Source organism: Cannabis sativa, chromosome 3 (assembly GCF_029168945.1).
Source record: "Cannabis sativa cultivar Pink pepper isolate KNU-18-1 chromosome 3, ASM2916894v1, whole genome shotgun sequence".
Lineage (NCBI taxonomy): Eukaryota > Viridiplantae > Streptophyta > Magnoliopsida > Rosales > Cannabaceae > Cannabis > Cannabis sativa.
Window position 1 is genome coordinate 16,577,866 of NC_083603.1, and position 14,363 is coordinate 16,592,228.

A 14,363-nucleotide genomic window follows, 5' to 3' on the forward strand; every position below is an offset into this window, starting at 1 on the left:
TTTTAGAAGTTCATATTTAGGTTGTTAATCAACATACTTGTGAGTAGATCTAAGATCCTGGTAAAATAATTTCCAACAAGGTGTGCCTCCAATTTAGAGAAAATTCAAAATTAGGTCAAAACTGCGTTTTCCATACCTAGTCGCGACTAGCCTTTAAGCTGGTCGCGACTACAGGAAAACCTCAAAAATCCATAGTTCTGCCAAAATGTCGAAGTCGCGACCAGAGTCGCGACCATGAAAAAGGGTCGCGACCTGGCTCATTGGTGGTCGCGACTACTGATGCCTCTTGAGCAGATTTTTCCAATTTTTTGCCAGTTTGTCCCGTCTTTTCAGCATTTGACTGAATTTGAACTTTGACACCCCGGGAACCTGAAACAATGAAAATCAAGCGTAAAACCGCTCCAAAAGACACCAATGGACGAGAAAATGCTTTCTTTAAGACCCGAAACATAGGCTAAATATAACCTAACATTAGACTATGTCTACTTTATAAATTTTCACTAAGCAAGGGCGAAATTGTAAAGAAAAGATATTCTAGGTTTATTTATTAATTAAGATATTTTATATGTCTAAATTAATAAATAAATTAAAAGACAATATTATTTAATAATTATTCTTAAGTTATTAAATAATTAGAATTGGCATTTAAATGGTTAAATTAGAAAAATTTTATTTTTGAGAAAATGGGAATGGAAAATAACAAAATGGGAAAGTTTCAAAGTGAGGCCCAATTCCCTTTGTATGGCCGGCCACATGCACAAGAAATACCATTTATAGTTTCCGTTATTTTAATGCCATACAATTCTAACCTAAACCTAGAGGGTTTTTTATAAATAGAAAGTGTTGGATTCAGGAAATATACACACAAATTTGAACATTAGTTTTTTTTAGAAAAGCCACACGCCCCTCTCTCTCTTTTCTTCTCTCTAAATTTCGAAACACTTGAGTGAATGAGTAGTGCCCACACACATCAAGTGGTACCTCAATCATAACAAGAAAATAAGTTTTCAGCGACTAGATTTTTTGTGACCAAATCAACTTAGTCACTAATAGATAGATTTTGCGACTAATTTTTAGTCACAAATATTTTTAGTCATGGGACAATGTTTTATTAGAACCAAAAAAATCAATGACCAATTTTTTAGTCACAGTTTGTTATATTTAGTGACTAAAATAGTATTTAGTCACTAAAACTGTGGCGCCAAATTATAATAGTAGCGAGAATAATAATTTTTAGTGACTAAAAATTTGAAATTTGTGATGAAATAGTTAGTCAGTATAAGTTAATGATTTTTTACAACTAAAATATCTGTCTTAAAATAATTTATTTTTACAATTATTAATAATTTATATGTACCAAGTAATCATTTAGTTACCTTAAAACATAAGGTTAATTATTGCTATATTGAATATATATTAACTACTAATTTAATCTTTAAAAAATGTGATTAACATAAATTATATTAAAACTTTTTTTTTTAAAAAAAAAATATTAAAACTTATAATTTTATAAACATTAATGTATTCATCTGCAAACCAAATGTCATTTTTTAAATTGCTTATTGAAAAAAAATATTACACACCCAAAAACTCCCGCCTATCATTTTCATCTCCCGCCTAATGTTTTTTTTTCTTTTTTCTTTTGACAGCTCGCTAATTAACCCCACCACCCAGGTCCCTTGATACCCAATGACACGCCCCTGATACCCAATGAAACCCACGAAACCCACACCCCTTATACCCAGAAAAACTCACGCCCCTTATACCCAAAGAAACCCACGCCCGTTCTCATCCTCATCTCGTCGGAGGCGTCGCCCAACCCCGAGCATCTCAGTCGGCATCGCCCAACCCCGTTTTGTTCCCTCTCCGACCATGACGATGACCACAAAGAATCTCTGCCCATGAAGCATCTCCGGCTACGAAGAGGTTAGATCTGATCCAAACTTATCTAATAATAATTTTCATCAACAAATCTAGAAAATGATATATATATATGTATAGAATTCATTTGATTTTTCTAGGCTTGAGATTTTCTTATATTTTTTTACAATAATTGTTGTAATTTTGACTCAATTTAGCAATAGTATAAAATAGGCCAGCTGAAGAAAAATAGTGAAATATTTTGTTTGTTACTGATTGTTTTGTAGTATTGCAAATACAACAAATAGTGAAGAAACTTGGGCATATATGGCATTTAGTGCTTCTGCAAAGAATGTGAGACAATTAATTTGTCATTTGTTAATTAATTAAAACATATAATTAATATGCCAGCAGGTATTTATAAAATCCTAAATTATATATATACAAAATATCTGCAATATATATACTTTTAAACCCAAATGATATTTCGGCTTCCACAAAAAATGGAGCCTTTCTGTATCTAGGAAGGAAGAGATTAGGAGTTTGGTCCTTTTGGCCTCCGAAGAGGTGGCTAGGCTGAGCTCGAGGTGAATACGGAATCAAGTTACAGCGTCGTTTCCATGGCTACTCTGAATCAATGTGTTGTTGTTTATTTCCCCACCACTACTCGCTGTGATCAATGTAAAGTGGTTTGTCACTGGTATTTATTTTGACTTGCCATTATTAAATTTTGATAATTAAAAAATTGTGTGTTATAATTAAATGATTTGCTCTGTTTAGTTTTTATTCAATTAGAATTAGATTTTTGCGAGGGACGTTTTATAGTGTCGAGTGGGGACTTTGATACAGTTAAGCTTAATCCTCATCATTCAAGCACTATAACAATACTCATTGACTAATCTCATAGTGTCATGTAGTTTCCAGAGGCTGCTTCCATCATAATACACATATACTAAGTATTTTCTTATTATTAACATAAATATATATGTGGAATTGGATTGTGTTCAGTGTTCTTCAAGGAAGCGTAAGTGAGTTTTGCTTCCACAATTGCAAACCAGCTCCAGTCATAATTGTTCCAGGCAAAGGTATACATTATAAGCTATATTCAATTTCTGATCTGAAACCCTCTCCTCATTGTATCTGAATCATCCTTCGTCTCTCGAGACCCAAAGCCAACTCTCTTCTCGCCCTCACTCTCACTCTATTTTTTTTTTTGCTTCGCATCGCAGGTGCCTAAGTGGGATCCAATAGTGGGTGTTTTGAAAGCATCTGCTAGTGTACATACCTTGTTTGGGAAAATGCCTGAAACAATGACATAATCAGATTTGTATGGTATGTTTCGTGTTAGTTTCTTATAAGTGTTAATACGAATGGAAATGTACGTCTTCTATGTTTTTTATGGTGATGTTTGAAGTGGTATTATTCTAAACCTTAATAATGTGATTGATTTTTTAATGAAATATATGTACATCCAAGATATAAATGCATTAAAGTTAATTTGTATTAAGGACTTTGTAACTTGCTGCCAAACTTTCAAATTGGAGACCTTGGTGAATGGTAGCTTTTATTTTCTTTGTACGCTTGGCAAATGTAGATGGCTCATATCCTGATATGTTGGTCTATTATGCAGACTTTGGTGTGGTGATGCTGGTGGTATGAAGAGGTCAACTTCTGTAAATGATTCAACTTGCACACAATATCTACTTTTAATATTTAGTTCAAAAAAAATTATGCAGACTTTGTACCACATTGATGGTGAATTTAAGAATTACATTTCCCTATATATATATACAATAGAATATGGAAATTTAAAGAAAAGTAAATATGCATACTTTGATGTTATGCTCTGTTTTGCTGTTTGATGTTTGATGTTTAAGTGCATTTTTAAATTTGTTTTGATTTTAAAATGTTATTGTTGGGGTACTTTCACAGGTGTTGTTTGATCCAGAACTTTGGTCAGTGCTTGGACTTGCTGGCTACGAACTATTTAAACTATAAAAAGGTGTACTACAAGAATGTATAGGGGCTTCTAGCTTCTGAGTTGGAGATAGGGGTTTCACATTCTTTTTTATGTTTGTTTGTTTGCCTAATTTAGTGTTAGTTTTTTTTTTTGTTCATTTAGTTTGGTTTGTATTGGGGTAACTTTTTTCAGTTTTCCATGTTAGCAACTCTGATCCATGGAGTTTGTTATTGTAGTTCATAGACAATACAATTCAAGCAAGGATTATGTAATTGAATTTTTTATGATTTCTATTGTAACTTTTATGTATTGAATAAATGTGTTCAATATTATTTAAATATAGCTTTTTGAATAATTTGTTTTTATTATATAATTTAAATGAATATATTTTAAATTAAAAAAAATTATTAATTAGTTTTTATGACTAAATATTAGCCACTGAATAATTAATTTATGTAATTCTTTATTTATTATTGTCAACTAAACTATTTAGTCACAAAATATTAGTTTTTTTATGACTAAATTTTAGTTGTTAAAGTTTACTTTTTTGGTTGTTGAAAGTGCATATTGGTATTTATGTGACCAATACATCAATCTTATTGTGACTAACTTTAATATATTTTGTAACTAAATTTTAGTCATAGAAAATAACATTATTTGTGACTAAATATATTAGTCACTAAATCTCTTCTACGACCGACATTCAGCGACTAAATGGTGACTAAAAATAATTAGTCACAAAAAATTTTGGGTGACTAAATAACGAGTTTTAATGACCAAAAAACTAGTCGGTGAAAATGGGTTTTTTTGTAAGACTATGTAAAATCTGCATCAAAGAAGAAGAAAAGAAGATCTAGATTCAGATCTTGATTATGCTCTGCTACAGAAAGGAATCAAGGGCTAGAGATCTGAATGGAAGGAGTCATAATATTCCGCTGCACCCACTGTAAGGTTTTCTAAACTTTATATGTGTTTATTTTCATTGTTTTAGAATTCATATTAGGATGTTAATCCAACATACTTGTTAGTAAATCTAGATCCTGGTAAAATAATTCCAACAACTGGCACCAGAACCATGGTAATGATTTACTTTCATGAAATATGAATTAAAACAATTTTTTATATGTTTTTGTGTTGATTTGGATGGTTTCATGTGGTTTATGTGTTAGTTGATGAATGTATATGCTGTACAGTACCTTTTTCCATGAAAAATATTTTTTCTATTTTTGAAAATATTTTATTTGGATTCCTTGTGAAAAATTAAGCAATTTTCATTTTTACGGAACTTAATTCCGATGAAAAACGAAAAAGTTATGTTTTTTGGAAAAATCGAATTTCGGGTGTCCATGGATGCTCAATCGCACGCGCAGACCCTTCGGTCAAGGAGGATCCGCGCGCGCATGGGACACTGCATCCGCCCGTGCATCTCGCCCAGGGAACCCTGCAACCCGCCGAGGTTTCTTGGCAGATGGGGCTGCATTCCTTCCCGTCCGCGCGCGTAAAGGGCATTTTGCAGCCTCCTCGGCTGCCAACTCCAAAATTGCGATTTTTGGGATTTTTTCCCAAAATCCAATTTTTTCATGGGATTGTTGCCCAAAATTCATTTTTCCAATTTTAAATATTTATAAATTGAAATATTTCCAATTTTAAAATATTTTCAATTTGAAATTTTTCCAATTTTAAATATTTCCATTATGGAATATTTCCAATTTTAAATATTTCCTATTATGGTCAGATTTAAAAATTTGTTAACTTCTTTAATATTTATTTATTATTTAATTATAAGATTAGATATTTTGATATTTAACATATTTTAAATTTAAAGATAACTTTGTCTTTTTATTTAAAATATTATATTAAAATTATCTTATATGACAAATTAAATAATTAATAAATTTGAAATTAACATAGATATTTTTATAGATATACTTACCATAATATTTTCAAATTCAAAATTTGTTATTTTGTTAAATATTTAATTATTTATAAATTATAAGTTTAAAAATGATATTTTTTTCTATATATATCATTTTTTTTCCTTATTGGAAACTTATAAATCATATCTTAAATATTTAAATAACTTAGATATTTTTGTAGAAATTTGAATATTACTTAATTTGAGATATTTTGACATATAATTATGGTAATTATTATTTATTTATTATTTTATTCCTAAAATAATAATTATCTAACCAAATCTATTTTAAAATTGGTTTATTTTATTAAATTATAAGATCTGAAAGTGATATTGAAGATTCTTTCCTTTCAAATCATTGATCTTATTAGATATTTAATTTAATTTAATTCAAATAAACCTAGATATTTTAAAATTAGTTTCCTTTATTTTGAAATTTTATAGGGTTTGTTTTAACAACCCTAAATTTTCAGAATCAAGTTGGTTAGTTTAAGAATAATAATTTAATTTTATTAATATCTTATTTTACATCTGATACATGGACAATGTTTGTTTAATTTTATATTGTTTATTCAATTTTTTTTTTTAATAAACCTATTATTTATTTGATCTAAATTGCTATGATTAACTTGTTGACAGATCCAATGATCTGATTTTAATCATAGTCTAATTGTCAATAGATCTTATAAATAATTTGTAACAGGTAAATTTTGACCTGTGTGAGCCTATATGTTTGCTATTGGGCTTAGATGCATATAGGAAGTCCATTTAAGTTTTACTAAGTAAATGGACTAGGTTGCTAAAATAAAATTTGACATAAGTAATTTTATTTAGGCCCAATTAGATTTGGGCTTATTCAATGAATAACAATTGTTTATTTAAAGGTTAAATTCCTCTCTTTTGGGCCTTGTGTGAGAGTTGGGGGCCAATAGAAGTGGGTACGACATACTGAACCCAGCTCCCCCTCACATGAACTACCCCAATTGTGAAGGCCCATTTGCCTTATTTAAATAATTGTATTAGGTTAATTATATTAGTCTAACCTAATTAAACTTGAATTAGCAACATAATTAACTTTTAAAATATATGAAATTTATTTTTCATTTTAATATTTTAAAGTTAATTTTTGAAAAACACTTAGTTAATGATATATATTCTAGATAGTTATTTCTATACTAGTTATTATTTCTAATATTAAATAGGAAAATATCATTGATTGTGAAATTAATTATTTAATAATTAATTTTGGTACAATCTAAGTTTAGTATATTTTCCTAGTATTAAACTAGAATTAATAATTAAATTTCCTCTATACTTAATTATTTATTTCTTGAATTTAATACATTTAATTAAATTAAAAATTTCAATATCTAAGTTGATTTTCATCATGATACTTAAATATTGTTATTTTCATGTTATTTAATTAAAATTGGAAATTATTTTAAGTTTGGAATCTTAATTCAAAATAACTTAAATTTGAATAATTTTCAAGATATATTTTATTTTATTTTATTAATCTTTTTTTCAAAATTTTGAAATTGCATTTCTTTAATGCAGAAATTTGGAATTTTATTTGAAAAATAGATTAAAGTTGAAAATTATTTATTTTAATTTTGGACCAACTTAAATCAATGATTTTTTTCATTTAATGATTAATTAAAATAAATGAACTAAAATATATTATAATTAGAAATTGAATTAATTAGTTAATGAAAGTCTAGATAGTTATTATCAGTTTTGCTTGAAGTATTTTTCTAGTGTATTTAATTAAATAGAAAATTAATATTTAAGTTGATTTTTAATCATGATACTTAAATATTTGAAATTTTCCTTAAGTACTTAATTAAATAGGAAAATTATATTTTTTGTTGTAAATTAATTTTTATTAATTAATTTTGGGCCAACATAAAATTAGAGTAATTTTTTAGGATTTATTTTTATTTTATTTTAAAGCATTTTCGAAAGTAGTATTCTTATACACTTTATTTTTTCGAAATGCAATATATATTTATAGAAAATTAAATTTGAGTTGTAAATTAATTTAAATTAATTTTGAAACAACTTAAATTGAATAATTTTCTAAATATTTATGGAAATTAGTACTAAGATGGAAATAATTCACGTTATTTTCATATCCATCTAAGTATAATTTATAAATATTAAATTAAAGTTTATATTTAGAATTTTTTTTTATTCTAAATTCGAAATTTTAATTAAATAAATATATATTTAAAATAAATTGATGAAAATAAATATTAGAAGAAAATACAACTTTCATTAAATAATGAGCTTAATTATTATTAGGATATTCGATCTCCATTGTTGGTTTTACATAGCTATTGTTTTAGTGAGTAATCCTCCCTAATGGAGGAACATTCATTAACAAGTTAGCACCGTTTAATCTCGAAAGATAAGTAATCTTGTAAGTTTTTTATATAGTATTGATCACCCTAATGATGGCGACTGTATAAGACTTACAGGAATATGAAACAATGGTGGAAGCTCATAAGATAGAATAGCCTTGACTCTCGCTTAAACGGGGCAACGCGGATTCTAATCTTGATCGAATAAAAGGTTGCTAGAATGTTTATCATTTTAGATGAGCTGACAACTCTATTCAATGGATGGTATCACTGACTCTCGCCTAAATGGGGCAACGCGAATTCCAATCTTGATCGAATAAAAGGTTGCTAGAATGTTTATCATTTTAGATGAGCTGACAACTCTATTCAATGGATGGTATCACTGACTCTCGCCTAAATGGGACACTGATATTAGTTTGTTGAACACCTTGGAAATTATTTAGGATTGTATGTTTTAGTATTTTCACTTGTCATTCCTACTTGCTATATGCTTAATAATTTCTGAATCGTGTATGAATTTATCTTGAACCATGTTATTTTCTGTTATTAAATTGTAGTTTAATTTCGAATCTTCATTGTTGGTCTAACTTGGTTTGTTTTTCTAATGAGATAAATCCCTAATGGATTTTCACCATTAGACTAACATAATAGTGTTAGATCTTGAAAGATAAATATTGTATATGCAACATCTAGTTGTTCATCAATTGATGACACCTTAGACTAATATTTTACAATATGAAACAAGAAGATTGTATAAATAAGATTACTTTGACTCTTGCTAATCGGAGCATCGTTGGATTCTTATTTAAAACGAAATTATCATAATTCCTCTTAGCTTATTCATTTCGAATTAGCTCAATAACATATCATTGGATAAATGGTCTATAAATCATTTCAAGTCATTCGATATTTTCTCTTAAGAAATTAAATGACGCATATGATTATATTCCCAAAATTCTATCCCAAAATGATATAAATCTTCAATCTTAGAAATCTCCTACTTGTATGGGCAAATCAGACTTAGAGTTAAATTAGTAGTGGTGGTTCAAGAAAAAATTACTCATTATACAGTTACACTTTCACAAGTGTTTAATAACCATTTTCTTTCAATGGATTCAAACTGTATGAGTTTAGCATTCTGTGACCAGAATCCACTTGCACTATTCTAAGAACTCTTTGATGTAACTAAACTGAAGTCATCAAAAGATACAACCACATATTTTATAAATCTATGGCATTTGTATCTTGTTCATAGTGGTTTTGACAAGATCATTCTCTGCAAAGAGTTAATATGCCTATATCCACTGAAATCAAGTTCATCTCATTCGTAGATGGATGTACATTCAGGGGTGGATATGAGTTTTCATTGCATTCTTAAAACGATCACTCTAGATTTTACCTTATGCAAAAGAAATTTGAAATGTTTGAAAAATTTCATGAATTTCTAGCAATGGTAAGTGGTTAAAGATCTTGCGAAGTGATAGGGGTGGAGAAAAAGTTAGTAGATATGCAGTTCAAAGATCATTAATTTGATTTTTGAATTATATCCACACTTACCTCCCCAGAAATTCGAGTTACATATTGATGATTAGTTACTAGTTGTTGCCTAAATCCTTCTATGGTAATATAATTTCAGAATGATGCAATGGTTGTATACTTAATGTAAATCATTACTAGATTCATGGATAACCTAATCGAAATCAAAAAAAAGCTAGAACTGCTAATCTTGGTTTGCATGTTTGTTAGCTATTCTAAGTGATTAGGGGTGGACCTTCCCATAGTCATTAGATAAGAAAGTGTTTGTTAAAACAAATACTACTTTTTTAAGAAAATGACTAAGTCTGACAATATAGTAGCAGATAAAGGGGATATTTTTTCTTGATTCCATAAGTGTTCTATCATCTTATTCGTTACAAGATGATCCCACTGCCTCTGTTGTCTTAACACAACCGAAGAGATCAATACCATTTAGTTTTCTTAGACATAATTCATGGTACCTTGTCGTAGTGGGAGAGTTTCAAGGAACTTTACCTTCTTATGACTTGGAAGACACTAGTGATTAAAATCCATTGTGAGTTTAAACAAGTAATGGATTGTCAAGATAAGAAACTAAGAAGAAAGCCAAGAGAACTATGGTTTAATCCATCCACATGGAGTAACCTAAAGTTTTCTATTACAAGGACATGTAAGGAAATTTTTGTTAATAAGTCTATTCAATGGACTTAACAAAACTTCTTGTTCCTAGTATTATAGGTTTGAGTTTATCTAAACCTAGGGCTTGTGGTATACCTGGTAATTACTTACTCTAATGCAAGCATAAGATGCTGAAGCATTTTCTTTCCAATGGCAATCTATAGAAGCTTCACAACTTCTTAGATATAGATTTTATTTATCTAAGGAAAAGTCTCAACTATTCCAGAGAAGATAAAGCCATGAAAGAATTTCTTAAATCAACAGTGAGAGGTCTCAAATCTACTTTAGTATACCTTAGACCAGACACCTGCTGTTGAGTGGGAGTAATGAGTAGGTACAGATCTTGATTATGCTCTGCTACAGAAAGGAATCAAGGGCTATGGAAGGAGTCATAATATTCCGCTGCACCCACTGTAAGGTTTTCTAAACTTTATATGTGTTTATTTTCATTGTTTTAGAATTCATATTAGGATGTTAATCAAACATACTTGTTAGTAAATCTAGATCCTGGTAAAATAATTCCAACATTTGTGATTTGTGTGAATAGTTTACCAATGGAATAAACCCAAGCCATTGGATACTAGAAAGATTGTGAGTATACTTTTATGGATGGACGTCAAAATTCTTATCAATGGAAGCTAGCTGGCCAGCCCTAATAAGGTTTCTTCCAGCAGAGAAATAGGCCACAACAACAAGCTCAACAACTAAGTTCTAGTGGAGATTTGAATATTCAAACTAATTTATTAATCCAATTCATGATGGAAATTAGATCCTCCATTAAAACTTTTGAAAATCAAATGGGACAGTTGGCTGCCCAAATGGTTAACCGTACTCAAGGTGATTTACTTAGCATTACAGAGGTAAACCCAAAAGAGACTTGTAAGGCAATAGCATTGAGGAGTGAGAAGAAGATGAGGGGCCAAGAGTAGAGCAGCAAGTGTTTGAAAAGTATCATGATCAACAGGTACAAGCACAGGCACCAGTGAAGAAGAGGGCTAGGGGTGAGCAGGTTACTGAGGATCTGCAAGAAGAATACAAGCCGCCACTAGTGAGAATTGACCACCACATCAAAATCTCGTATCCTCAAAGACTCTGCAAGTATAATCTTGACAAGCAGTTTTTGAAATTCCTTGAAATATTCAAGAAACTGCACATTAACATTCCATTTGCGGAGGCCTTGGAGCAAATGCCAATTACCTGAAGTTCATGAAAGATATTTTAGTAAAAAAATGAAGTTGGAAGAATATAAGACAATGGCACTTACTTAGTGCGATCCTGCAAAAAAAAATGCCACCACAGCTTAAAGATTTGAGTAGTTTCAATATTTCATGCTCGATAGGGGGTTCGTTGGAATCAAAAGCTCTATGTGGTTTGGGAGAAAGCATCAATTTAATGCCTTTGTTTGTTTTTAAAAGACTAGGTTTGGGAAAAGCTAAACCCACAATAGTGACTCTGCAACTGGCATATTGTTCTTTAACTCATTCTCGTGAGATAATTGAAGATGTCTTGGTAAAGATTACTATGTTTATCTGTCCTGTTGATTTCTTAATACTTGATATGGAGGAAGATTCAACCATTCCTATTATTTTTGGAAGACCATTCTTGGCCACGGAGTGAGCATTAATAGATGTACAAAAGGGAGAGTTAACATTGCGAGTGCAAGATGAAGAAATGAATTTCAATATTTTTGCTGCAACTAACATTCCTACCTGTTGTAAGATTAAGTTGGTGAATGATTCCCTTGTATAAGTAGGTACAAATAAAGGAAGCCTAAAGAGCAATTTTAAACGTCGTTTAAAAAAACTGGTGTGTGGAAATTATGAAGGTAAATTTAATCTTGTGGATAGCTCCAACATTAGTAATATTGGAGGACAATTTTATTCATTTGATACGAGGGCTCTAGTAGATGCAAAAAGTGGACTTTATCCAATTTGAAGCAGTAATGAGGTTGAGCGTCTGGATAGAGACGTTAAATTAATCTCTTTTGGGAGGCACCCCAAGCTTTTACAATTATTTTAATTAGTTTGAGACAATTTCAATTTTCTTTATTTTTCTTTTGTTATTTAAAAATTGTTCAAGTAGTTTCTTTGTAATGTTAAGAATTGTGCAAAGCGTGAAAAGTGTTGTCAAAAAAAATATTTTTTCCATATGCTTCAGTAGTCGCGACCACAAACACTGTAGTCGTGACTAATTATATGGTTGCGACTAGAGGATGTGGCAGAGAGGCTCGAATTTTAGCATTACAGTGGTCGCGACCACAGTTTAGCTAGTCACAGTGAAGCTCTGTTTGTTTCCCCAAAGCACTTGTATTTTCATTCTGGAGGTAGACAGAGAAAGCGCCCAAAAAACATCTTTAGAAGTAGGCTTTGAAGTGCCCCATGTTGAAAATATATCAACTTAGGCTCTAGAACAGCTCCATGTGAACCTGGGCATCGGGTGCTCCAGTGCTCCAACTTCAAAGTGTTCCAAAGTTAATTTTGATGCCTCTTTCATATTTGTGGCATGTCTTATTCATGTCTAATTAAAAAGTTCCCATGGTTTGCACTAAGATTGGACCAGAAACTAAAACCCTAGGGCCAAATGTCAACTTAGGGACTGGGTGAAACCCTAAGTGCCTGGGTTGACTTTTGAGATGCAAAATTGACATATGTGAGTTTCCAAGGTTAAGACTCAGAGTCTTCTAGACTTATTGGCGCGAAATATTAAAGGACGGTATTGGAAATGACATGGTGGGATCTGAGCACCCATTCTGGAGCCCATGATGTTAACTTGGGCGCAGGGCCTAGGGCTCTTCCCACGATTGACAACTATGAGTAATACTACTACAAAAAAAATATTTTCCTTCTTGATACGTGTCAAATAAAATGATGTTCATGTGATCATGGCTAAATTTCGGGTAAACATTTAGTAACCGTCAATGGGTATTGCCCATTGAGAAGTATTTCATGTAAATATATATTTTTTCTTTTTATTTTTTTAAATATCACATTTAGTTAATTAAATAAATTGTTTTTATTGAATTTGTTAATGAAAAAATGAGTTTTTTTTTTTTTTTTTGTGTTACGTGTAATTTGTGAGTTACATGTAAAAAAAGAAGACTGTGATTTAGTATGCCTTATGTAACATAGAATATGATTGGAATATGTCTTAATAGTTTCCGATGCTGACATTTCATTGTGTCTATGTACTTCAAGAATATTTGGAATTCTTCTATATATATATATATATATAACAATAACAATAATAATAATAAGTTTGTCTCACTTTGTTGCTATAAGGTTTTTAGGTAGAGTTCACTAAATATTACTACTCAGAGAGATCGTATATCTTCTCCTCCTCAAGAATCATGAATAAAGAAAGCCAAGATCCAACCTCTGTTCAACCTAAAAGTTCATCATCTGATGAAGAAAACCAAGACGAAGACTACTGTCTAGAAGAACATCATGAAGAACAGGAAAAGGGTAAAGAAACTAAGAAAAATAACAAACGCACTCGATCTACATTTGAGACGGGAAGAGCTTTGGGTGGCCACGTGAGAACACACAAAAACAAAGGACCTGCCGATAAAGATCGTGTACAGAAGGAGGAATCGAAGAATAAGGTTTATAGTTGTGCTCTTTGCCCAAGAACATTTGAACGTAAACAGAGTTTGGGGGGCCATATGAAGTACCATTCAAACGAAGATAAGAAAATGAAAAGCGCTGTATCTTCTCTGCTAATGTTGTCTAAATCTTATGATCAGGATCCTAATTTCGATCGTTAGGCTGTTTTGAACGATATAGAGAAACGCATTGATCGTATTTATCAAAATAAAAAAAAAAAGACTAACCACCCTCTGACTCAGTTCATCATTACTTTATTATGAATTTTATATGGTATTAGTTGTTGATGATCGATTCTTATATACGTCTATAATAATGGTCCATATTCATAATATTGTACTCTTATTATAGTCTATTTTTTATTATATTGGTCAGACAATTTTAAGTTTAGATATGTTCGTTGTTATATTGATAAGATTGTAAAGCTTAGATCTTCATTGCTATATTGATCACATTGTAAAGGTTAGATC

At 30.4% G+C, this 14,363-nt stretch overlaps 1 protein-coding gene and 1 long non-coding RNA gene across 5 annotated transcripts; both read left to right on the plus strand.

The window, feature by feature from the left end:
- The first annotated feature begins 1,630 nt into the window (after positions 1–1,630).
- LOC115718614 (uncharacterized) lies at positions 1,631–4,175 on the plus strand. Of its 4 annotated transcripts, XR_009686786.1 has the most exons (5): positions 1,632–1,926; positions 2,148–2,945; positions 3,090–3,192; positions 3,491–3,523; positions 3,793–4,175. It is a non-coding gene; the product is annotated as an uncharacterized LOC115718614 (long non-coding RNA). The 4 variants fall into 4 exon arrangements; XR_009686787.1 differs by having other exon boundaries at positions 2,148–2,214; positions 2,385–2,945; positions 3,090–4,175; XR_009686785.1 differs by having other exon boundaries at positions 1,631–1,926; positions 3,090–4,175.
- A 9,462-nt stretch (positions 4,176–13,637) lies between these two features.
- On the plus strand, positions 13,638–14,054 carry LOC115710655 (zinc finger protein ZAT1-like). The gene has a single exon (XM_030639012.2). The coding sequence runs from the start codon at positions 13,638–13,640 to the stop codon at positions 14,052–14,054; it is 417 nt and encodes a 138-aa protein (XP_030494872.1).
- The last annotated feature ends 309 nt before the right edge of the window (positions 14,055–14,363 follow it).